The sequence below is a fragment of the Oncorhynchus mykiss genome, chromosome 20 (genome assembly GCF_013265735.2).
Source record: "Oncorhynchus mykiss isolate Arlee chromosome 20, USDA_OmykA_1.1, whole genome shotgun sequence".
Taxonomy (NCBI): domain Eukaryota; kingdom Metazoa; phylum Chordata; class Actinopteri; order Salmoniformes; family Salmonidae; genus Oncorhynchus; species Oncorhynchus mykiss.
The window spans coordinates 40,325,677-40,351,992 of NC_048584.1; the positions used below are offsets into that span (position 1 = coordinate 40,325,677).

Here is a 26,316-nt window from a genome sequence, read left to right on the forward strand (position 1 = left end):
CGGCGTTTCCTGTCTGAAATACTATTCCTGTGTTTAAACAACAGCTTTGGCTAACTGCTGGTAACGTACTATAAGGCTCATCCTCCAGCCTTTCCTCTCGGAGCTGGTAACATACTATAAGGCCCAGCCTCCAGCCTTTCCTCTCGGAGCTGGTAACGTACTATAAGGCCCAGCCTCCAGCCTTTCCTCTCGGAGCTGGTAACGTACTATAAGGCCCATCCTCCAGCCTTTCCTCTCGGAGCTGGTAACGTACTATAAGGCCCAGCCTCCAGCCTTTCCTCTCGGAGCTGGTAACGTACTATAAGGCCCAGCCTCCAACCTTTCCTCTCGGAGCTGGTAACGTACTATAAGGCCCATCCTCCAGCCTTACCTCTCGGAGCTGGTAACGTACTATAAGGCCCAGCCTCCAGCCTTTCCTCTCGGAGCTGGTAGCGTACTATAAGGCCCAGCCTCCATTCTTTCCTCTCGGAGGTGGTAACGTACTATAAGGCCCATCCTCCAGCCTTTCCTCTCAGAGCTGGTAACGTACTATAAGGCCCAGCCTCCAGCCTTTCCTCTCGGAGCTGGTAGCGTACTATAAGGCCCATCCTCCAGCCTTTCCTCTCGGAGCTGGTAACGTACTATAAGGCCCAGCCTCCAGCCTTTCCTCTCGGAACTGGTAACGTACTATAAGGCCCATCCTCCAGCCTTTCCTCTCGGAGCTGGTAACGTACTATAAGGCCCAGGCTCCATTCTTTCCTCTCGGAGCTGGTAACGTACTATAAGGCCCAGCCTTTCCTCTCGGAGCTGGTAACGTACTATAAGGCCCAGCCTCCAGCCTTTCCTCTCGGAGCTGGTAGCGTACTATAAGGCCCAGCCTCCATTCTTTCCTCTCGGAGCTGGTAACGTACTATAAGGCCCAGCCTTTCCTCTCGGAGCTGGTAACGTACTATAAGGCCCAGCCTCCAGCCTTTCCTCTCGGAACTGGTAACGTACTATAAGGCTCAGCCTCTCCCCTTCCAAGGACAGCTGGCACTCAGCTGAGGACAGACGAGGCTTAGCTTCAATCAGACCCTCTCCATGTTCACCACCGTGTGTGTGTTTTGTGTGTATGTGTGAGAGAGAGAGCGTGTGTGCATGCATGTCTGTGCCTGAGTTTGTGTTTGTGTGAGCGAGAGTGCTGGGTTCAGCAGACTTAATCTTCCCCTCCGATTACAAAAGAAAATGCCAACCAGAGGTCGCCTTCAGTGGAACACAATTATCCTGCCAGAGCAAATGCAGGTGGAGTGTCATCTAGCGCAGTGTTTTGTTTAATTAATGTTTGATTACTTTATTAATCCGTTTTGGAACGTGTCTGTGATAGGGCCCTTACAGAAAAAATACATAATGTCACATGTGGAAAATCACGATTTCACATGACATTTTCACATGTTTTCCACAAGTTTCACATGTGGATGTTCACGTAATCACATAACCTTTCACGTGTGGATTCCAAGTTTCACATGATTTTGACACACATGACTACATTGTGTGTATTTATACAGTAATTATTACCTGCGTTTTGGTGCCAAGCCACCATGTCTGTGTCAGTACCGGACCTGCATTTTGGACTTTATTATATTTGTCATAGTAATTCAGGAGCGATATTAAAACAGGATATTCCCACACTGTACGTAAGTACATTTAAAACCAGATACTTAGCATATTTGGGGGAGAGATCTAAAATATGCTTTATTTGTGCCAACCGTCAGTGTAAATGTTGTACCAGTTTGTCGTTTTATGGTTACATTGATTAAGATTGAGCATGTTTTTTGACGTTGTTAATTGTGCAATCTTTATAAGAATTTGTGATAATCAAGAGCTGGACTGTTAAGAGGTTAATGTGCATTTTCCAGTAACTTAATGGTAGCTGGTTCACATAAAGTTGACATGTAATTTTCAATGACCTACTGACAACTAGTTACAAGTGGGCCATTGTAAAATCCACAGTAATTTAACAACGTACACTGCTACAACACTTCCACTGATGGTTGGCACCAATACACAGTGGTGATTTTAGCATGTAAATCTTGGTGGGGCAAACTCCCCCCCAAAATGTGATGCATGCAAGCAAAGCCACTGCACAACACAATACTAAACAATTCATTAATTGCACTAAAACAGTGACAAACGGTGCCCACAAACTGTTAGGACCTACATAAAGCTGTCCCAACAGCAGAGCTTTCTTTTCAGCACCATGGAGTGAATCCTTACCTGGCTACACCTGGCTGTCAGCAGAGCCTTGTCTGGCAGCGAAAACAGTTAATTCAGCAGCGACCCATCATAGCCCTGTTTTGAGCCCCATCTGTTTAACAAAAAGAAAATGTTTTAATTACAATATATTTTTTGTTGTTGCCTGTTTTGCATGTTATTTTGGCATTAACATGTGTCACATATCAGTTTGCAATCAATGTATAAAAAAATATTGAGTTTATAAAAGCCTCATACAAACATGGTCTCTTTTTTGCTTTCTTAAGGCAGCTCCAAAAACCAGGTGTTTCAGCTCAATTATTTCTGTGGTGGAGAGGCAGCCAGTGGAAAATACAGAGCGTAGGGGTTGGTAATCTTCTGTAGTTATGCTGTGATTGGCTCAGCGTTCTGTCACTCATGGGGACACTATGTCGCTGCAAAATCTATAGGGAGCGCTAGAAAGTTCAGGCCCCTTAGAAGTGCCCATCCAAGAAGCCTCAAGGTCATTGGCCACAGATAAAACAAAGTCAAATCGCGTTATATCTACCATACCTTTGATTGGACTCATCATGTCAACATGATCATGATGCTCATTGGCCATTGGACATAAACATTACACAAAGGTTGGAAATCCCAAATTCAACAATGAGTGTTTTGGAAGGAATCAGTGGCTAACTGCGAGGGTTTAATGGTCTCTTTACCAAGCTTAAAATGATAAACATTCACATGCAACACCATGGGCCTGAAAAAGGTTGAATACATTGGTCATGCTGTCAATCCAGCATGATTTATGCTGCGTTCAAAACAACTGGGAACTGGGAAATCTCAGACTTCAGCGAGTTCAAGACATTTGGGAACTCAAAAAAAAAAGGCCATCTGACTCGGAATTCCAAGTCGTGAACTTGGGCCTCTTTCTATAGCTCCAACCTGCAGATCACTGACGTCATGATTCAACCTTGTTTTTTTTCTCAGAATTCCTAGTTGTGTTGAAAGCATCACGCAGTCGTGGCCAAAAGTTTTGAGAATGACACAAATATTACTTTTCACAGTCTGCTGCCTCAGTTTGTATGATGGCAATTTGCATATACTCCAGAATGTTAAAAATAATTGCAAAGTCCCTCTTTGCCATGCAAATGAACTGAATCCCCCAAAAACATTTCAAGGAGAGCGGTTCAGTTGTTGTGAAGAAGGCTTCAGGGCACCCAAGAAAGTCCAGCAAGTGCCAGGACCGTCTCCTAAAGTTGATTCAGCTGCGGGATCGGGGCACCACCAGTACAGAACTTGCTCAGGAATGGCAGCAGGCAGGTGTGAGTCCATCTGCACGCACAGTGAGGCAAAGACTTTTGGAGGATGGCCTGGTGTCAAGAAGGGCAGCAAAGAAGCCACTTTTCTCCAGAAAAAAACATCAGGGACAGACTGATATTCTGCAAAAGGTACAGGGATTGGACTGCTGAGGACTGGGGTAAAGTCATTTTCTCTGATGAATCCCCTTTCTGATTGTTTGGGGCATCTGGAAAAAAGCTTGTCCGGAGAAGACAAGGTGAGCGCTACCATCAGTCCTGTGTCATGCCAACAGTAAAGCATCCTGAGACCATTCATGTGTGGGGTTGCTTCTCAGCCAAGGGAGTGGGCTCACTCACAATTTTGCCTAAGAACACAACCATGAATAAAGAATGGTACCAACACATCCTCCGAGAGCAACTTCTCCCAACCATCCAGAAACAGTTTGGTGACAAGCAATGCCTTTTTAAGCCTGATGGAGCACCTTGCCATAAGGCAAAAGTGATAACTAAGTGGCTTGGGGAACAAAACATCAATATTTGGGTTCCATGGCCAGGAAACTCCCCAGACCTTAATCCCACTGAGAACTTGTGGTCAATCCTCAACAGGCGGGTGGACAAACAAAAACCCACAAAATCTGACAAACTCCAAGCATTGATTATGCAAGAATGGGCTGCCATCAGTGTGGCCCAGAAGTTAATTGACAGCATGCCAGGGCGGATTGCAGAGGTCTTGAAAAAGAAGGGTCAACACTGCAAGTATTGACTCTTTGCATCAACTTCATGTAATTGTCAATAAAAGCCTTTGACACTTATGAAATGCTTGTAATTATACTTCAGTACTCCATAGTAACATCTGACAAAAAATATCGAAAGACACTGAAGCAGCAAACTTTGTGGAAATTAATATTTGTGTCATTCTCAAAACTTTTGGCCACGACTGTACATCCAGAGAATGCCAGGCTTTGTTGACAAAGTATGATGACAAAATTTTCCCACAAGAAGGACCGCGGCGCCACCTTCCTGTTCATGTGAGAACAACACACCGGAGGGTCCAAAAATGTATTGTATGCTGCTGTCTAAATTATGTAAAATCGTAGTGTGAAAAAGTAGATTTTCAGCCCGGGTTTAATATTCTAAGAGTTGATTTGGTTTGGGCCGGCACGGGTTTATGGTTTGTGCAACATTGTAACATATGTTTGAGACCAACGTGTGGCGGTGGCGGTGTGTGTGGCCGTGGCTGTGTGAGAAGCGCGCCAGTATCCAGTTTCACTTTCTATGATCACTCTCTGTTCTGATAGACATGAGCCTGCAACTCTCATCTCTCCAGCGTTGCACTTCGTCGTTTATTTCCTTACAGAATCATAACCGCGCAAAGGGGTCTGAAGGAACTGCATCACCCCTACATTGAAATGTACATTTGCCAAAGTTATGGAATTACTGCTGTCCATAAATAAATTAAATCAGAATAGCCTACTACACCATCTGACGGCCTATAATTTAGCCTCGGAGGATCAATAGCTTCTTTTTTTTTTTAATTGCCTAGCTGTGGATTGTAGCCCAATAACAAGGTAGAACCTAGTCGGGAACGCGCGGCAAATCTGTCAGTGGAAAAAACAGCATGCAGACAAAACAGGCCTTTCGCGATATTTCAAATACAATCGAGGGAAAACAAAGGTTGTAAAAGCAAATGGCTGCTACTGAAAATAGAACACTACGCTGTACCAAAATATTAGATCGAGTTACAAATACTGTTTTACAAAAAAGAGAGAGATAGGGGTTTGGAATGAGCGGATCGGCCATCACCAGCAAGTGAGTTGCGCATCATTGGGTGAGTCAGTGAAACTGGAAAACATATTTAGGACTATAATTTCCTCCTCATATTGTAGCCTACAATATGTCTCCACAAAACCTAGATATATTGATGGATTCAAGACAAGGTCGTTTTTGTTGATCTCAGATTCTCAGTGTCAAAGTTGCCTGCCATTTCGATCATTTGTGCTGTATTAAAAAAATATTCTGCCAGTCTCCAGGCATGTAAAATGAAGTAGAATAGTATGAAATTCATTTATAAAAGGCCACATTTTCCCGAGCCCTAGGCTACTTAAAAAGTCTCTCCATGTGTCCAACTTCTGTAAGTGCCTCCACTCTACTGCTCTATGCCACAACGCAAATGCGATGGTATGCATGCAACGCTTTCTTATAGAAAGGTTGGGAAACACTGGGTGGCTGCTGACTAGCACATAGTTATTGACTATGTCCGTTTTAGATCGCTCATTAAATGTCTTCATCGAAATTACGGGTTTCCCCCTATCCGCTCATCTGTCCCTTATGCCATAATGTGTACATCTCAATTGTCAGTAGAAAGTAGAAACCACATTTCTTCAAGCAAGCCAGCTCCCCCTCCCCCTCAGGGCACTTGAACGCGCAAACAGACTAGCACTCAGGCTATGATAATCAATGTTATGAAGCACAACAATCTCATTATTGAAACAGAAAATCATTGCCAGTCAAAATATTTTATTTTGACAGGAAGGACACCATTATAAGCCTGTGGGTGAACATTACAACAACCAAATGATTGTAAACGTTAGTTACTACATAACGGCAGCCCTTTGGGCCATTGTGATAAGTTACAAATGTGGTATTAGCATATATTTATATCATTTTCCAATTACAATGCCTCAGTGGATCCATTGTGTTCAAACTGCCGTCTACTGGCATGAAATTATACTATACAGTATGTGTGCTGGCTATACAGTATATACCTATGCAATGAATAAATCCTTAAACAATATTGACAACAAATACATTTTGAAGTATTGGGCAAATAGTTGTACAAGGACTCTACATTGAAATTATATTAGAAATAGCAGTGAAAGATGAAATGAAAAAACAGAAATATTGACTTGCATGGAACTAAACAGCCTTCAAAAATAGATGGTAAAACATTGAAAGAGTTGCATGCCATAGCGGCTTTGGGTCTGCAGCATTAAAAAAAGGCAACATTGTGTTTCTATCTAGGAAACAAGCAATGGAAAATGGCCTACATTATTAGAAGGTGTCAATAAGAAGAAAGAAACCCCAGCGTTGTGTGGTGATATTTAATTATCGTTGTCTTTCATTCCAAATGAAACAAGTTGCTAATTTGCATAGAATATAGCAGTCAGCAATAAAGCTAGAATAACCAACTTTTTAAAAATATCTTAAGTATCTAAATATCCTAAAATATTTGCACGTATTGACACAAACCCAGAAATATTCATATACATTTAGTATTTGGCAGTTAGCTAATATAATAATTTGTCAATTATAGTACTGCATTGTTTTTAAATGACATTATCCTGATCATATGAAATATGATTACACATATCACGATAAAATAAAAACTTTTGAAACTGAATCAAGACTATATAATAACAATAACGGATTGCATATGCAGCAAATAAGGTCATTATCCTACATACGTCACCCAGCACATTATGGCGCGACACACAAATTTGGCAAAAAAAAACTACATACATCACCCAGCACATTATGGCGCGAGACACAAATTTGGCAAAAATAACTACATACATCACAGGTTGATATAGGATCCTGTCTGTTACATTCTCATGGACTACTACACTTATAGAATTAGAATGAGAAGAACGGCCATAGCACTTATGATTCTATGGTTCTCATTCTGATTCTATGGTTCTCATTCTGATTCTATGGTTCTCATTCTATGGCGTCACTGTCCTGACTGATATATGGGATTCCTTCATATCTCTCTAATCACTTCCTCCACACAGCTTCAGCAGCAGCTTCTGGTAGTCCCCAGAGGTATCACCCTATCAGATGAAAATGTTAAAAAAAATTAAAAGCACATACAAGTAACAGCATGTTTAAAACAGATTCATTTTCCATCAGACATACCAAGAAATTAACATAATTTACTTGTGAATTATAATTCAATAATTGACATAATTTTGGCAGCAATCTACCTCCATAGCATAAAAGCAGTGGATTGATTCCAACAATAGAATTTTAGCATAGTGCTTATTTGTTTCGGGTACATACAGAGATGGCGGTGTACAGTGATTTCCCGTAGGTCTTCTGGTATGCCTGTCTGATGTCCAGCATGTCTACCTCGGAGCGAGTCACCATGACCCGAATCAAAGTCCTGTCCTTGGTCCCAGCCCCCTAGGGTCAACACATAGCACAGACTGGTTAGTCATCAGTAAGTGCTAGGCATGAAACATGGCTTGTGGTTGCCGTCACTTTGGTGTCTAAATGTGTGTGTGTGTGTCAAAATACAATATGTCTAAAACACTATAGTGATAGAAACTACAGGACATGTCTCAGGGCTATACTTAAACATGGTTAGACATTTCCATCAGCGGAGTCAGAGTGTGTGGAGTGTGTAGGGTAAGAGTGCCCGCGGTCAGAGTAAGAGCACAGTCAGAGTGTGTGGAGTGTGTAGGGTAAGAGTGCCCGCGGTCAGAGTAAGAGCACAGTCAGATGTGAAAGAGACAGCGTTTCTTTCTTACCGCCATGGACTTGTGAAGCCTCTCTGCAAAGTATTCAGGAGTGTTCCTGATGCATTTCACTGGAACATAACAAGACAAGGCTTTAGCTCATAGAGAAGAAACAGGACTAACCTTACTAATCGGTTGAGTCACAAATGCCACCCCATTCCCTGTATAGAGCCCTATGGATCCTGGGCAAAAGTAGTGCACTTGATAAGAAATGGGGTGCCATTTGGGATGCAGACATTGTCATATCAAACCAATTCAAATCAGATCCTCAAATCACCTGATTCAAATCAGATCCTCAAATCACCTGATTCAAATCAGATCCTCAAATCACCTGATTCAAATCAGATCCTCAAATCACCTGATTCAAATCAGATCCTCAAATCACCTGATTCAAATCAGATCCTCAAATCACCTGAGTCAAATCAGACCCTCATATCACCTGATTCAAATCAGATCCGATTCAAATCAGACCCTCATATCACCTGATTCAAATCAGATCCTCATATCACCTGATTCAAATCAGATCCTCAAATCACCTGATTCAAATCAGTCCCTCATATCACCTGATTCAAATCAGACCCTCATATCACCTGATTCAAATCAGATCCTCAAATCACCTGATTCAAATCAGATCCTCATATCACCTGATTCAAATCAGATCCTCAAATCAGATCCTCAAATCACCTGATTCAAATCAGATCCTCAAATCACCTGATTCAAATCAGACCCTCAAATCACCTGATTCAAATCAGATCCTCAATTCACCTGATTCAAATCAGATCCTCAATTCACCTGATTCAAATCAGACCCTCAATCACCTGATTCTAAACATTCAACAGCTATGGGATCTCAGATCCCAAAAGTGATAGCTACTGAACTTTCCTAATAAGTCACACATTGTTCTCTCCTTGCAGTGACCAGCTGGTTATTACAGACACTGTGCTCTCCTTGCAGTGACCAGCTGGTAATTACTGACACTGTGCTCTCCTTGTAGTGACCAGCTGATAATTACTGACACTGTGCTCTCCTTGCAGTGACCAGCTTGTTATTACTGAACTTACCCACAGCCACCATGCCATCCTCCACGTTTCCAGACATCTCCCTGCAGATGCTCTTCACAATGTCTCTACCACTCATCTGCTGGTACTCATTGAACACTAGCAGAAACAAGAACCATAGGGCAGGGGTTGTTATAACCTCGTCATAAGGTTGTTATAACATGCTAACGAAACCACAGGCAATGTTGTTATAACCACATGGTAAGGTTATAACTATGGGCAGGGTTGTTATAAACACGTAATATGGGTTATAATACACTAAGGAGCCATAGGCAGGTTTGTTATAACCACATGGTAAGGTTATAACTATAGGCAGGGTTGTTATAACCACATGGTAAGGTTATAACTATAGGCAGGGTTGTTATGACTTCGGTTAATCACATAAATAAAGCTAATTAAATATGTTTGTAGAAATAGTGTTGAGATAATATAGACATATATAATATAGACATATACTGTACTGTCATAACAGTATACTAGTATAAGGAACTACAACCCTTTGAGAGAAACACAACTGACTTGGTAATATAAACACAGTGCAGTATGATTACCTACCTGCTCTCAGGTAACACAGTATGATTACTACTGGAACACAGTATGATTACCTACCTGCTCTCAGGTGGGGTCTGCTCCTGGAACACAGTATGATTACCTACCTGCTCTCAGGTGGGGTCTGCTCCTGGAACACAGTATGATTACCTACCTGCTCTCAGGTGGGGTCTGCTCCTGGAACACAGTATGATTACCTACCTGCTCTCAGGTGGGGTCTGCTCCTGGAACACAGTATGATTACCTACCTGCTCTCAGGTGGGGTCTGCTCCTGGAACACAGTATGATTACCTACCTGCTCTCAAGTGGGGTCTGCTCCTGGAACACAGTATGATTACCTACCTGCTCTCAGGTGGGGTCTGCTCCTGGAACACAGTATGATTACCTACCTGCTCTCAGGTGGGGTCTGCTCCTGGAACACAGTATGGCGTTGAACTGGGACTCATCCGTCCCCACTTTGTTCTCCCCAGCAGCATACAGTTTCTAAACACACAACATAACAGGATCAGTTTCTAACACAAAGATAATAGATAATAGATAATGCCCACTTTCTTGTTATCCTACACCCTACGGGGTACATAAACAGTATTGTGGCATCAGATACATCTTTAAAACAGTAACATTTCTATGATATTACCAGAACAAGAAACAGTGTTCACCTGAGCATCCTGTTTGGCCATGTTGATGTCCACTTGTTCCCTCTCGTCTCGATTTCCCTACAAACAGGAAGTGAATAATTGGTTTACAACAAAAAGGATTGGACAAGTCTCTAATAACACCCTATATAGTGCACTATGTTTGACCAGAGCCTTGGGACGAGTCTCATATAACACCCTATATAGTGCACTACGTTTGACCAGAGCCTTGGGACGAGTCTCATATAACACCCTATATAGTGCACTACGTTTGACCAGAGCCTTGGGACAAGTCTCTAATAACACCCTATATAGTGCACTACGTTTGACCAGAGCCTTGGGACAAGTCTCTAATAACACCCTATATAGTGCACTACGTTTGACCAGAGCCTTGGGACAAGTCTCTAATAACACCCTATATAGTGCACTACGTTTGACCAGAGCCTTGGGACGAGTCTCATAACACCCTATATAGTGCACTACGTTTGACCAGAGCCTTGGGACAAGTCTCTAATAACACCCTATATAGTGCACTACGTTTGACCAGAGCCTTGGGACAAGTCTCTAATAACACCCTATATAGTGCACTACGTTTGACCAGAGCCTTGGGACAAGTCTCATAACACCCTATATAGTGCACTACGTTTGACCATTATTCTGGAAAACCCTTACAAATGATTAACAGCAGTACTGGTATCTTGGAAGGAATTTGAGGCAAGGAAACTGTAAACTTATCCTCCCCAATAATTTATGTAATTTCTTCCATAAAACTCGAAATGGTATCTTTATAGTAGTTCTTACTTCCTGACTCAAGAGTGTACGTCTCAATTGGCACCCTATTACAGGGGTCCATAGGGCTCTGGTCAAAAGTAGTGCACTATGTAGGGAATAGGGTGCCATTTGGGACGTACTCTCAGAAAGGAAGTGGCTACAGTAGATGTTTATCTTGAGGGCGATAGCAGTTTAATACAAGTATTTCAGAATTGTTAAAGAAACTTAGGGACATTAATATTTGCAGCCAACAGATATCCAATGGAAACTGCAAGAGCACCAACTATGTTGAGTACTTAGGAAGTTGCCCTAATTAAAATCAGCTTTAGCCTTCACTTTCAAAGCTCAATGATAACGATTAATAACATATCAAATCAACATATTAAAAACCCATTAACAACACATCAACAGTTACCTGACAGAGGGAGACGAGGAGTCTACGGAAGTGTCCTGATGTGTCATTAATGATGGCATCCTCCAGTTTCTTACCATACTCTGAAACACAGCATTTACATGATACTCTGAAACACAGCATTTACATGATACTCTGAAACATAGCATTTACATGATACTCTGAAACACAGCATTTACATGATACTCTGAAACACAGCATTTACATGATACTCTGAAACACAGCATTTACATGATACTCTGAAACACAGCATTTACATGATACTCTGAAACACAGCATTTACATCATACTCTAAAACAGAGCATTTACATGATACCCTGAAACACAGCGTTTACATCATACCCTGAATGAACCAACATTTCAGCCCTACCCTGAATGAACCAACATTTCAGCCCTACCCTGAATGAAACAACATTTCAGCCCTACCCTGAAACAACCTGCATTTCAGCCCTACCCTGAAACAACCTGCATTTCAGCCCTACCCTGAAACACAAAGCATTTCAGCCCTACCCTGAAACACAAAGCATTTCAGCCCTACCCTGAAACACAAAGCATTTCAGCCCTACCCTGAAACACAAAGCATTTCAGATCATCATAAAAGTAAAATTTGTCTTGCTGCCTTCCCAACACTCAACCGGTCAAGATGTATCAACATAGCTATGACACATTTACTTGTATGACGAACTGAGTATCAATTGAAAACGCTGTGTGTTTCAGAATATGGATGAAATACTGTGCGTTTCGGGAATAGGCCAGACACTTACCGTTTTTGTAAATTTGATTAATTTCTCTGATTTCTGCATTTGAGCGAGACGATAGGATCTCAATCAGACAGGCTTCATCAGTACCTGCACCCTGTCCAGAGAACAAAAACAGGTTATACATGTTACACATGGGGCGGCGGGGTAGCCTAGTGGTTAGAGTGTTGGGTCCAGTAACCGAAAGGTTGCAAGTTCAAATCCCCGAGCTGACAAGGTACAAATCTGTCGTTCTGCCCCTGAACAGGCAGTTAAACCCACTGTTCCTAGGCCGTCATTGAAAATAAGAATTTGTTCTTAACTGACTTGCCTGGTTAAATAAAGGTAAAATAAATAAATAAACACATATACGAATGTTACAAGTAAAAACATTTACTAAAATCGAATGACTAAGAATCATCTTGAAGATAAGAACATTTATTGTTCAAGTATACTATGATCAAAAGCAACTTTTTCTTGATACTAGTAACTACGGCTATTTTGATTTTGTACAACGTATGATGAGCAATGAACAAATCACGCCTCCAACATGCCTGACTTTTTGTCTTTTAAAAAAAAAAAATGGAGCTTTTCTTTCTGTTCCTTACTGAGATGACTCACTAAAAGAGACCCCAAAGAAAAGGTGCCTGCTATAAAGACAATCTGGGTTGTGTTCAGTAGGAAGAAAACGTTTAAAAAAAACAGTCCTAAGTGGGGCGGTTACTATCAGAACTTCTAATGAACATGACCCCCCCCCGGTGTAGAGAATAATGAATAAAAGCCCAACTAACCGCTATGGCTTCTTTGAGTTGAGATGTATCAAACTTGGCTGGCGTCTGCAACATGGCAATAGCCAGCTTCTCAAAGTTCCCAGTCAGCTCAGACTTTAGATCATGGAATAAATCCTGTGAAATAGAAGATTTCCGTAAGAGGTCACTCAAGATACAGTGTGTATAAGTGCCCTAAAAATGGCACCCTATTTCCCTTTATAGTGCACTACTTTTAACCAGAGCCTTGAGCAAAGGCACTTCCCACAACAACTGCTCCATGGCGCCCAGTGTGGCAGTCCACTGCTATATCCTGAATACATAAATATATACACTACTGTTCAAAACATGTGGGGTCACTTAGAAATGTCCTCGTTTTGTAAAGAAAAGCAAGCATTTTTGTCCATTAAAATAACATCAAATTGATCAGAAATACAGTGTAGACATTGTTAATGTTGTAAATGACTATTGTAGCTGGAAACGGCAGATTTTTTATGGAATATCTACATAGGTGTACAGAGGCCCATTATCAGCAACCATCACTCCTGTGTTCCAATGGCACCTTCTGTTAGCTAATCCAAGTTTATCATTTTAAAAGGCTAACTGATCATTAGAAAACCATTTTGCAATTATGTTAGCACAGCTGAAAACTGTTGTTCTGATTAAAGAAGCAATAAAACTGGCCTTCTTTAGACTAGTTGAGTATCTGGAGAATTAGCATTTTGGGTTCAATTGCAGGCTCAAAATGGCCAGAAACAAAGAAACTCGTCAGTCTTTTCTTGTTCTGAGAAATGAAGGCTATTCCATGCGAGAAATTGCCAAGAAACTGAAGATCTCGTACAACGCTGTGTACTACTCCCTTCACAGAACAGCACAAACTGGCTCAAACCAGAATAGAAAGAGGAGTGAGAGGCCCCGGTGCACAACTGAACAAGAGGACAAGTACATTAGAGTGTTTAGAAAAAAAGAAAAAAAACAGACGCCTCACAAGTCCTCAATTGGCAGCTTCATTAAATAGTACCCGCAAAACACCAGTCTCAACGTCAACAGTGAAGAGGCGACTCCGGGATGCTGGCCTTCTAGGCAGAGTTGCAAAGAAAAAGCCGGATCTCAGACCGGCCAATAAAAAGAAAATATTAAGATGGGTAAAAGAACACAGACACTGGACAGAGGAACTCTGCCTAGAAGGCCAACATCCCGGAGTCGCCTCTTCACTGTTGACGTTGAGACTGGTGTTTTGCGTGTACTATGTAGATATTCTCATTACAAATCATCCGTTTCCAGCTACAATAGTCATTTACAACATGAACAATGTCTACACTGTATTTCTGATCAATTGGATGTTATTTTAAAATGGACAACCGCAAACTTCTGAACGGTAGTGTATGTATGTCTTTCAGAGGGGGTTAGGATGAAGCGGAATTTATTTTGTCCAATTGGATGAATAATAAAGTGATCTTTATCTGGTGTTCGTTGAACTCCAACAATACAGGAAACCACACAAGGTCATTACTGTAGTGTAAACCTCACCTTCCCATAAGTGGTTTTGTAGGCTGCAACCATTGGAACCCTCTGCTTGTTTGAGCGGCTCCCGAGAATCTCAATTATAGCTGCCTCATCCGTGCCTGTTGAAAATAAATCTATTAATATTATTGTTACCAGTTTAACTGAGAGTAAATTGAATGTGTATCACTAAATAATATGTTCTTAATTGTAGAATTTCTACACATGCAAATCTAGCCATAGACAGCTTTTTTTTTTTATAGAAGATTTACAGAATCGAATAAAATAACTTAACTATTTTTCCAGAAGAAACTTCAGTTAAATAACGTGTTATTAGATTTGTACTAAATCTCATTAACCCCTACATACATATATATATATAAGTGATATAAGTGAATGTGTGTAATGATGAAGTACTGACCAAAGCCCTTCATGGCCTTACGGAGGACTTCCACATCCCTCAGAGGGTCAGCGCCTGGATAGTCCTTAATAACACCCCTATAGCCTCTCTAATGACAAATACAAGCAAATACTGAAACTGAAAAATAGAAATACTGAAACTGAAGAATTTAAATACTGAAACAAGGAAACATTTTGTAAAGTATATTAGGAAATAAAAAAAAAACTATGTAAATAAATGTAACACTGAGTAATTGGTTGAGGATTTCACGTTAAAGACAACAACATTTGGAGATTCTCACGTTGATGGCAGGTGAATAAGGAGTAGCAGGAACACCACCTCCATATCCTGGCATGGAAGGGTTGGTGGCCGGGGCACCACCAGGGTAGCCAGGCATGGGCTGCTGTCCTGGGGCAGGACCGCCCGGGTACCCCTGGGGTTGACCTGGGGCAGGACCGCCTGGGTACCCCTGGGGTTGACCTGGGGCAGGACCGCCTGGGTACCCCTGGGGTTGACCTGGGGCAGGACAGCCAGGGTACCCCTGGGGCATACCTCCACCTGGCTGGAGGAAAAGGGGAGCTTGAAGAGCATGAAGGTACTAGGGATAGAGGAGTGAGCATGCAGGTACTAGGGATAGAGGAGTGAGCATGCAGGTACTAGGGATAGAGGAGTGAGCATGAAGGTACTAGGGATAGAGGAGTGAGCATGCAGGTACTAGGGATAGAGGAGTGAGCATGCAGGTACTAGGGATAGAGGAGTGAGCATGCGGGTCTGGGCAGAAGAGATGTGGTCATTGTTTGTCTGTAAGTTTGTATCTGGTGTTGGGGAAAAAAACTGCAAACTGAAATATATCTATATTTTTTTAAGGAATTAGGGTGCTATTTGAGACGAATAACAGACTCCACGTGTTACAGGGAGTGGAGATGACGTGGTAGATGGAGCCAGCTGTTTTAGAGGCTGTATGTTGGTAATGACTAGCTTGGTGTAAGATAATAAGTTATATTTACCATTCCACCAGCAGGGGCTCCACCCCAACCACCTGGAGAACAAGCACAGCGAGTGGAGCATCTTTTAGTAGGTTTTAAATACAAAAAAAAAACACAGGATAACTTCAAATATGGATCGTTTATCCAGTTCAGTGCTTTTTGAGAACATTTTCATTTTAACATTCTATAATAAAAAGCACATGTGTTTTTTTACCTCATTAAGTCGAACATTTTCCCATCCGAAGAGATTCAATTATAAAAAATGTTAAAAATACTATAGTAAATGCCAGATAAATTAACAGGGTTGAACGCAACTTAAATAAGCCATAAATCCAATTGAGACGAGGGGGAATGGAATATTCGTGCGTGCAACAGGGAGTGGCAATTGAATGCAAACTTCACATGTGGAGAGGCGTTCAAACACTTGAGTAGCCTGTCTATCTATGGAGAACGGGTTTGACGTGGTTTGCTGAAGCCGCTCAGTTTTCCACCACAAAACACCAGAACATGACCAGAAATAGAAGAACCAGATCACCTGCTTTTACACTAGGATTTGACTATTAGATGTTCAATGTTTATTTTGAAAAAAAAAAAAGTTTTTTTTTTTTTTTAAGGATTTTTTGTGTACCATATTAACACGAGTCCAGTTCATGTAACAGGTTTGACCTTAAAATGAGGGACAGACGTAAATGATTCACTAATAAATAAATAATCCTCTTCAGAAATGACTTTTGTCAAAGCAACAAAAAAAAAATAACTAGGGCTTTACAACGATGGTGAAACTTAGAGAAAATGTTCTCTCTCTCTCTCTCAAACGATTAGGGGTTGAACTCTAATTGCCAGGGGGCTGGCCCACGTGAGGGAAAAATGTAGGGAAAATAGCGCAGTACTGATTTCCAGAAAAACGAAGGATTTTGTGTCCAATTGAGGTAAAACAATAATTCTGCTCATATGATTATGCATGCCTCAACACTGAGTAACCTCCAGAGCACTGAGTAACCGCCACAGTTCCAGAGCACTGAGTAACCGCCACAGTTCCAGAGCACTGAGTAACCGCCACAGTTCCAGAGCACTGAGTAACCGCCACAGTTCCAGAGCACTGAGTAACCTCCACAGTTCCAGAGCACTGAGTAACCGCCACAGTTCCAGAACACTGAGTAACCGCCACAGTTCCAGAGCACTGAGTAACCTCCACAGTTCCAGAGCACTGAGTAACCTCCACAGTTCCAGAGCACTGAGTAACCGCCACAGTTCCAGAACACTGAGTAACCGCCACAGTTCCAGAACACTGAGTAACCGCCACAGTTCCAGAACACTGAGTAACCGCCACAGTTCCAGAGCACTGAGTAACCTCCACAGTTCCAGAGCACTGAGTAACCTCCACAGTTCCAGAGCACTGAGTAACCGCCACAGTTCCAGAACACTGAGTAACCTCCACAGTTCCAGAGCACTGAGTAACCTCCACAGTTCCAGAGCACTGAGTAACCTCCACAGTTCCAGAGCACTGAGTAACCGCCACAGTTCCAGAACACTGAGTAACCTCCACAGTTCCAGAGCACTGAGTAACCTCCACAGTTCCAGAGCACTGAGTAACCTCCACAGTTCCAGAACACTGAGTAACCTCCACAGTTCCAGAACACTGAGTAACCTCCACAGTTCCAGAACACTGAGTAACCGCCACAGTTCCAGAGCACTGAGTAACCTCCACAGTTCCAGAGCACTGAGTAACCTCCACAGTTCCAGAACACTGAGTAACCTCCACAGTTCCAGAACACTGAGTAACCGCCACAGTTCCAGAGCACTGAGTAACCTCCACAGTTCCAGAGCACTGAGTAACCTCCACAGTTCCAGAACACTGAGTAACCTCCACAGTTCCAGAACACTGAGTAACCGCCACAGTTCCAGAGCACTGAGTAACCTCCACAGTTCCAGAGCACTGAGTAACCTCCACAGTTCCAGAGCACTGAGTAACCTCCACAGTTCCAGAGCACTGAGTAACCGCCACAGTTCCAGAGCACTGAGTAACCTCCACAGTTCCAGAGCACTGAGTAACCGCCACAGTTCCAGAGCACTGAGTAACCGCCACAGTTCCAGAACACTGAGTAACCGCCACAGTTCCAGAGCACTGAGTAACCGCCACAGTTCCAGAACACTGAGTAACCGCCACAGTTCCAGAGCACTGAGTAACCGCCACAGTTCCAGAGCACTGAGTAACCTCCACAGTTCCAGAGCACTGAGTAACCGCCACAGTTCCAGAGCACTGAGTAACCGCCACAGTTCCAGAGCACTGAGTAACCGCCACAGTTCCAGAGCACTGAGTAACCGCCACAGTTCCAGAACACTGAGTAACCGCCACAGTTCCAGAGCACTGAGTAACCGCCACAGTTCCAGAGCACTGAGTAACCGCCACAGTTCCAGAGCACTGAGTAACCGCCACAGTTCCAGAGCACTGAGTAACCGCCACAGTTCCAGAGCACTGAGTAACCGCCACAGTTCCAGAACACTGAGTAACCGCCACAGTTCCAGAGCACTGAGTAACCGCCACAGTTCCAGAGCACATCTTTAAAAGGCACTTCATTTAACAGGTGTTTAAAATTCAATATGGGTGCAACATTTTGTATTTAAAATATCAGGGACACGAACGTCACTCTCTTCATAAAACAACACATATACTGGACATTTGAATTTTAAAATGTATCCTAAACCAGTGTGTGCCAAGGTCACAGACCAGAGTCTCATCTCAGATTTCCTGTTTACTACAACAACAAAAAAAACACAACAAGCAGACATTTGCACGACCATGAAAGCAAAGAGCAATGGCCTTAGAGTTGAGATGTGCCGGAGTTACTTAAAGGAACCTTTGGAATGGGGTGCTTATCTAGGTAATGAAATATATTAGCAATACCCTTACCTTGTGCTGGAGGCATGGAAGGATAGCCTCCGGCCTGGGGAGGGAAGCCTCCCCCCTGAGGGAAACCTCCACCTGCTTGAGGGTAACCACCAGCCTGCTGGGAAGGATAGCCCCCGGCTTGGGGCGGGTAACCCCCGGCTTGGGGCGGGTAGCCCCCGGCCTGAGGTGGGTAGCCTCCAGCCTGAGGCGGGTAGCCTCCAGCCTGAGGCGGGTAGCCTCCAGCCTGTGGCGGGTAGCCCCCAGCCTGTGGCGGGTAGCCTCCAGCTTGGGGGGGATATGCACCTGGTTGTGGGGGGTAGCCACCTGTCTGGGTAGGGTAGCCACCAGATGGAGGGTAACCAGGATAACTCATCTTTGGGACTTGAAAGAAAGAAAGCATTAGAAGTTAAGGCGTAAGTATTTAAAAAACATATTTTAATGATATATATATATATATATAGATAGATAGATATATATATACACACACACATTATATATACATATATACATTATATATACATATATATATATATATATATATATATATATATATATATATATATATATATATATACACTGAGTGTACAAAACATTAGGAACACCTGCTCTTTCCATGACATAGACTGACTAAGTGAATCCAGGTGAAAGCTATGATCCCTTATGGTCACTTGTTAAATTCACTTCAAATCAGTGTAGATGAAGGGGAGGAGACTGGTTAAAGAAAGATTTTTAAGCCTTGAGACAATTGAGACATGGATTGTGTATGTGTGTCTTTCAGAGGGTGAATGGACAAGACAAAAGACCGAAGTGCCTTTGAACAGGGTATGGTAGAATGTGCCAGGCACACCGGTTTGTGTGTGTCAAGAACTGCAACGGTTTTTCACACTCAACAGCTTCCCGTGTGTATCAAGAATGGTCCACCACCCAAAGGACATCCAGCCAACTTGACACAACTGTGGGAAGCATTGGAGTCAACATGGGCCAGCATCCCTGTTGGAACACTTTCGACACCTTGTAGAGTTCATGACCAGACGAATTGATGCTATTTTCAGGGCAAACGGGGGTGCAACTAATGTTTTGTACACTCAGTGTGTGTGTGTGTGTGTGTGTGTATACACACAGTGTACAAATAACATATAGGGCCGGTTTCCCAGACACAGATTGAGCCTGGTCCTGTAGAATCTCCATTGAAAGTGCTTTTTAGTCCGGGACAAGGTTTAACCTCTGTTCAGGAAACCGGCCCACAGAGTTGATTGAACTACAATTTTAAAACAGTTTTGGTCGAATGGCCTTCATCACCTGAACAAACAACAAACCCTGAAATAAAAACATGCACTGGTTCATCATAACAGTCAGTGGACACTAGACAAGAGACCACCTACACCTCGCTACAGCCCCCATAGTCTTTTCCTTTGTTTCAACGTGTAAACCCACAAATAAAATGACTATTTACTATAGCTTTAATGCATAAATGCCTGCACGTGCGGAAAAGTATTGCTTGTGTCCAACATAATAGAATATACGGTCGCTAATGAAAGTCTACAAATCCCCGTTTGCTAAATCTTCAAATTTAGCTGCCTAAACATTTAATCCAGGAGAATAATAAATAAGCTATGCCACATTTTCAATAAACACAAACTATAAACACAAAGATGATGTGTTGATTACGTATGTCTTCACATCGGCAGAGGCAGTACTTGATACAGGAGAATCTTTGGTAGCCATTACAGCTGTGAATTAAGAGTTTACTTTGCACAACTCTCAGTGCAACATTTATTTATTTGTTTTTAGTTGGGCTGTAAGGACGTGACATCATACATACCCTCCCTAAAGGATCCGTTGAGGTATAATAACTGGAGAAACGCGCTGAACAAAACTCTGGTCAAACAATAGTGTAAAGCAGGGTGGTAGGCAATCATGGCCCTAGAGGACTCCAGACACTTTATGTTTTCCATATAACAGACCTGAAGACCAGGTGTGCTGAATTTAGCCAATCACTGAACTAATCAATTAACTCAGATGATCAGGTGTGGTGACTAGTTGAAACAAAATGCTGAAGTACCGGAGATACTCCACAAACAGGGTTGTCTACCCAAGGCATAGTTCCCATTCGGCTGAAAATATCCTGAAAGTATATTACAAAAGTAAAATATCCTGGAAAATGAGGACTCTGTGAACTACGTGGAAGTACCATGGATGGATGAAAGATAATGACTGAGTTCAATTGAACGAACGGGATACTATTACAACCTATTGACCAGTAATTCCATCACCAGGGGCCAAATCCACAAAGTGTCTCAGAGTAGAAAATCAGTCATAAGTGCTGAGAATAAAGACATTTAACTCCTGCTCTTATGGGTATAAATAAAGACATTTAACTCCTGCTCTTATGGGTAAAAATAAAGACATTTAACTCCTGCTCTTATGGGTAAAAATAAAAGCTATGCATGAAGCCTTGAGTCATAACTAAAGTGTCATAATTGTCATGTTTTGGTCATTGATCTACACAAAATATTCCATCATGTCAAAGTGGAAATAAAATTCTACAAATTAACATTTAACAACTAAAATATAGTTGGTGCATAAGTATTCACCCCCTTCTTTGAGGCAAGAATACATTAGTTCAGATGTAAGATTTGGCTTAACAAACGACAAAGTTATATGGACTCACTGGGTGTGAAATAGTAATAATGATGAATGCCTACCACTTCCTCTGTCCCCCATACATACATATTTCTGTTCCCTCAGTCAAGTAGTGCATTTCTTTTTACATTTTTTAAAATTTGACCCCCTTTTCTCCCCAATTTCGTGGTGTCCAATTGTTAGTAGTTACTATTTTGTCTCGTTAGTAGTTACTATTTTGTCTCATCGCTACAACTCCCGTACGGGCTCGGGAGAGACGAAGGTCGAAAGCCATGCGTCCTCCGAAACACAACCCAACCAAGTCGCACTGCTTCTTAACACAGTGCGCATCCAACCCGGAAGCCAGCTGCACCAATGTGTCGGAGGAAACACCGTGCACCTGTTCACCTGGTTAGCGTGCACTGCGCCCGGCCCGCCACAGGAGTCGCTGGTGCGCGATGAGACAAGGATATCCCTACCAGCCAAACCCTCCCTAACCCGGACGACGCTAGGGCAATTGTGCGTCGCCCCACGGACCTCCCGGTCGTGGCCGGCTGTGACATGTGTTGTCATGTTGTGTTGCTACCATGTGTTGTCATGTTGTGTTGCTACCATGTTGTGTTGCTTCCATGTTGTGTTGCTGCCATGTTGTGTTGCTACCATGTGTTGTCATGTTGTGTTGCTACCATGCTGTGTTGTCATGCGTTGCTGCCATGCTATGTTGTTGTTTTAGGTCTCTCTTTATGTAGTGTTGTGTATCCTGTTGTGGTGTGTGTTTTGTCCTACACACACACATACATACATATATATATATATATATATATATATATATACATATATATATATATATATATATATATATATATATATATATATATATATATATATATATACACACACATATATATATATATATATATATTTTTTTTTTATTTTTTTATTTATTTATTTTTTATTCATTTATATTTTTAATCCCAGCCCCCGTCCCCGCAGGAGGCCTTTTGGTAGGCCGTCATTGTAAATAAGAATTTGTTCTTAACTGACTTGCCTAGTTAAATAAAGGTTTAAATAAAAACAATAATAACAAATCAGACATTGAATATCTCTTTAAGCATGGTCAAGTTAATAATGATGTTGCGGATTATGTATTAAACCACCCAGACACATCAAAGATGCAGGCGTCCTTCTGAACTGAGCTGCAGGACAGGAAGGAAACTGCTCAGGGGTGTCACCATGAGGCCATTGGTCATTTTAAAGCAGCTACAGAGTTTAATGGCTGTGATGGGAGAAAACTGAGGATGGATCAACAACATCGTAGTGACTCCACAATAATGACCTAAATGACAGAGTGAAAAGAAGAATACGAATATACAGAATAAAAATATTCCAAAACACATTTTTTTCCCCCTTCGGTGTGTGTACTTCACTGCATTTGTATTTGGGATATCGCTTTTCAACAGTGAAAGTAAAATGGTCGGAGGACGTCTTTAACATAATGTTAAAACCTACTCTGAGCTGGGAGTTTTTTTGTTGTCTTAAAACAGGTTTACATCAGCACTCCTCCTTTGAGACGCTCCTCGGACTGGTTAACCCAGACTGAGCAATTTAACAAGTAACATATGAAGGGCGACTGGGTGTCCCCTACCCTACAGCACGCCCTCTCGCATCGTCACACATTCCAGCATCTCCATGGAATCTAACCTAAACATCGATTTATCGGAATAAACAGACCAGTACAGCCTAAAGCAAAGTTTAAGGTGCCGTTGCCCTGCTCTGTCATCGACTGACATATTTCTACAACATATGGGGCGTGTTCCTCTGCCCAGGCGTTGCTGATGCCTGCCATATTTCACAACGCCTGGATTGGTATTTTACATACCATCTAACCACAATATACGTTAAAACAGTCCGTCGATGACATGGCACACAACAATTTGAGCAGGGTAACGCAACTACGACGTGGTTATGGTGCTTTCACGACAACTGGGAACTTTCGGAAAAAAACGGACGGAAAGTCAGAGCTCTAGAAATATGCCCAAGTTTTAAATCCCCCCCACCCCAGAGTTCCCAGTTGTCTTGAACACACTGAAGTCAGAAGTGGGATATTTCCCGAGTTCCCCGTTGTTTTGAACGTGGCATCTGCTAATACCTAAAAAATACCTATCCAGGCCGTTGTAAGATCTGTCAGGGTGCAGCAACGCCTGGGCAGAGGAACGCCCCATTAGGACACTCATTGCTCCAGAACTAGCTTCGAACACAAGAAATGTATCCGTCAATAGGCTCCTTTGATTTGAACGCTACAAAATAACACCACAACGCTAGTAATTTCCTACTCCAGTAAAACAACGTCATTAAGGCTACATTAGGAGTGCTACAATGTAACCTTCCAGCCAACCAGAATCGGTGGTCTCGCATGTTTCGTGTAAAACACATGCTGAAAAAACATTAATAATAATATATATACTAGGCTACACTGAAGCTGTTACATAATATTACAATCTAGCCTTCCAAGATGTCACATTGTGGCTAATTACACATCCTTGAATTTGAGACAAAATGGCAGTTTGAGATTAAAATACTTCAGAGCGTACTTAAAATCTGGTCGATCTGCCCTTAATGCAGGATAGTAATAATAAGAAAACTATTGTAGACTATTAAATTATAACAATTAAACCGTGACCAATAACTAAACCCAGGATCGTTCACAAATAAGAGCGATGTTAAATGGCGATTGTTAGATGTTGTAACGAGATGCGGATATGCGAACGGCTTCACATTCGTTATATAAATAAAGACACTCAGAAGCTTAAACCTGCACACAATTCTAGGACATGCCGAGTTGGCTTAGATCTGTATAAAACCTAACATTGAATATTTATAACCCTTTTCAAAGCAAAATAACTTGTGTCTTACTTGTTTCTGACGCTCGGGAATGTTGAAGGGAAGCGATTTGAATCAGGAAGAGTTTAAAGATGGTTGCGCAGTGTAGTTGTGGGTGGGTTCGGTTCCTGATTTCAGCCTTGTTTCCACCAGAGGTTTCCACTGTGTTGGCAACAACCTTTGCATAGAACAAACAGTCAAGTCATTCACTTTGAGTCAAATACAACAACAAAAAAATGCTTTGAAAGGTTTATAGTCTAATCACAGTCTAGACATGAATCTGTCTATAGTCTTAATTTTAATGTATGCCTATAGAGGCCTTATGTTTCAGTGTTTTGAAATGTAAATTAATAAGTAGGTCTTGCAGTACAGAAATTGTAAGACACAGTTAGGTCTAATGACCTATGAATTGCATGTCTTTTCTTTGGGATTTATAGAAACAAATATGGATAGGTCGGTTCACACAGTGACTTAGATATGTTAACTTAGAAGTAGCCTATTTAAGAAACAGAATACACCATCCTTAGCAAACAACACGTTTTAAGTTGTGATGTTCGACAGTATTGCATTGCAGTGAACGGAGTGGGCGGAGAACGGAGCCACAGTATTAAACCAGTTGGCCGGCACAAAACCAATTTAAATTATACAGACTCTTAATGAGTAACTCCAATAACAAATGGTATTTATACATTTTTATTGGTTAGTATATTTCTTTAAATAATACACACTAGCTTTTCAACATACCAGTATTTGTTAAAACGTATCATAAATGCTGGTATAAATAATAAAATATTACGAATGAAAGTACATCCAATTCCCACCGTGGTCAGTCCATGTCAAGCAAAGAGACCGGTGTTCTTAATGTTTTGTCTACTCAGTGTATATTCCCAAAGATTACTATGTCTTTACAAGTGGAATTATGTTTTGAGGGCGGGGGAAAAAAAATCTGTGATTGTGCTGCCAGCGTAATATCCTCCTGCAAGGAGAATGTTAAATGTCTGGCGTTGTCTTGGTTACCTCTGTACACATCACATTTTAGTCGTCAAATACGCCAAAAACAACAGGTTACACTTTACAGTGAAATGCTTACTTAGAGGCCTTTATTAGTTTTATTTTATTAGTTTTAAGAAAAAGAAGGGTTAACTAAAAAAAATAAGAAAATAAAAGTAACAAATAATTAAACAGCAGGAGTAACATAACAATAGAGAGGCTGTATACAGGGGGTACCGGTACAGTCAATTTGGAGGCTATATACAGGGGGTACCGGTACCGAGTCAATGTGGAGGCTATATACAGGGGGTACCGGTACTGAGTCAATGTGGAGGCTATATACAGCTGGTACCGGTACCGAGTCAATGTGGAGGTTATATACATGGGGTTCTGGTACAGAGTCAATGTGGAGGCTATATACAGGGGGGGACTGGTACAGAGTCAATGTGGAGGCTATATACAGGGGGGGACTGGTACCGAGTCAATGTGCGAGGGCACCGGATAGGCGAGGTAATTGAGGTAATATGTACATGTAGGTAGAGTTAAAGTGACTATGCATAGATAATAAACAGAGAGTAGCAGCAGTGTAAAAAGAGGGGTCTGGGTAGCCCTATGATTAGTGTGAGGGGGAAAAATTATGTATTCACCTTATTTATTGGATATGTAATAATTATTTACTAAACAACCAGTGAGATATTTCTGTCCTGCTAATGCTGAGTTTTATGGTGTCCACTATAGCTTCCTGCACACAACGGGACATGTCGAGGACATGGATTTTACTAGAAGCTGACAATAGAATGATGTCTTGTGATAAAAAAAATGAAACAGCCACATTCTATGATACATACTCCGGTCTGATTGAGCCTGCATTCCATAGACACTATATGGTGTATGTTTAGCCAGGATAGAAGAGTAGAACAAAGGCCTCAATGGTCCTCAGATATCCTGGCATCTGGGAAATTAGGCCAGGGTGGGGGGTTAAGATATAGAGTTCAGTGTGTCAAATCGGAGGGCCTGTTGTCCGGGCCTCTGACAGTCTCTATGGGGGTGCCACAGGGTTCAATTCTTGGACCGACTCTCTTCTCTGTATACATCAATGATGTCGCTC

The 26,316-nt window shown here is 41.9% G+C and overlaps 1 protein-coding gene across 2 annotated transcripts; it reads right to left on the reverse strand.

Moving 5' to 3' along the window:
* Positions 1-5,988: 5,988 nt before the first annotated feature.
* LOC110499472 (annexin A4) lies at positions 5,989-24,407 on the reverse strand. 2 transcript variants are annotated; one of them, XM_036956337.1, is made up of 15 exons: positions 24,252-24,407; positions 18,738-19,097; positions 15,848-15,879; positions 15,142-15,402; positions 14,862-14,949; positions 14,468-14,562; positions 12,962-13,075; positions 12,198-12,288; positions 11,437-11,516; positions 10,275-10,331; positions 10,005-10,098; positions 9,070-9,165; positions 8,021-8,079; positions 7,551-7,673; positions 5,989-7,321 (listed from the first exon to the last, which is right to left on the reverse strand). In XM_036956337.1, the coding sequence occupies exons 2-15, from the start codon at positions 19,087-19,089 to the stop codon at positions 7,262-7,264; spliced, it is 1,602 nt and encodes a 533-aa protein (XP_036812232.1). In that variant the 5' UTR covers positions 19,090-19,097; positions 24,252-24,407; the 3' UTR covers positions 5,989-7,261. The 2 variants fall into 2 exon arrangements, with proteins under 2 accessions (XP_036812232.1, XP_036812231.1); XM_036956336.1 differs by lacking the exon at positions 24,252-24,407 and adding an exon at positions 20,539-20,662.
* Positions 24,408-26,316: the final 1,909 nt, after the last annotated feature.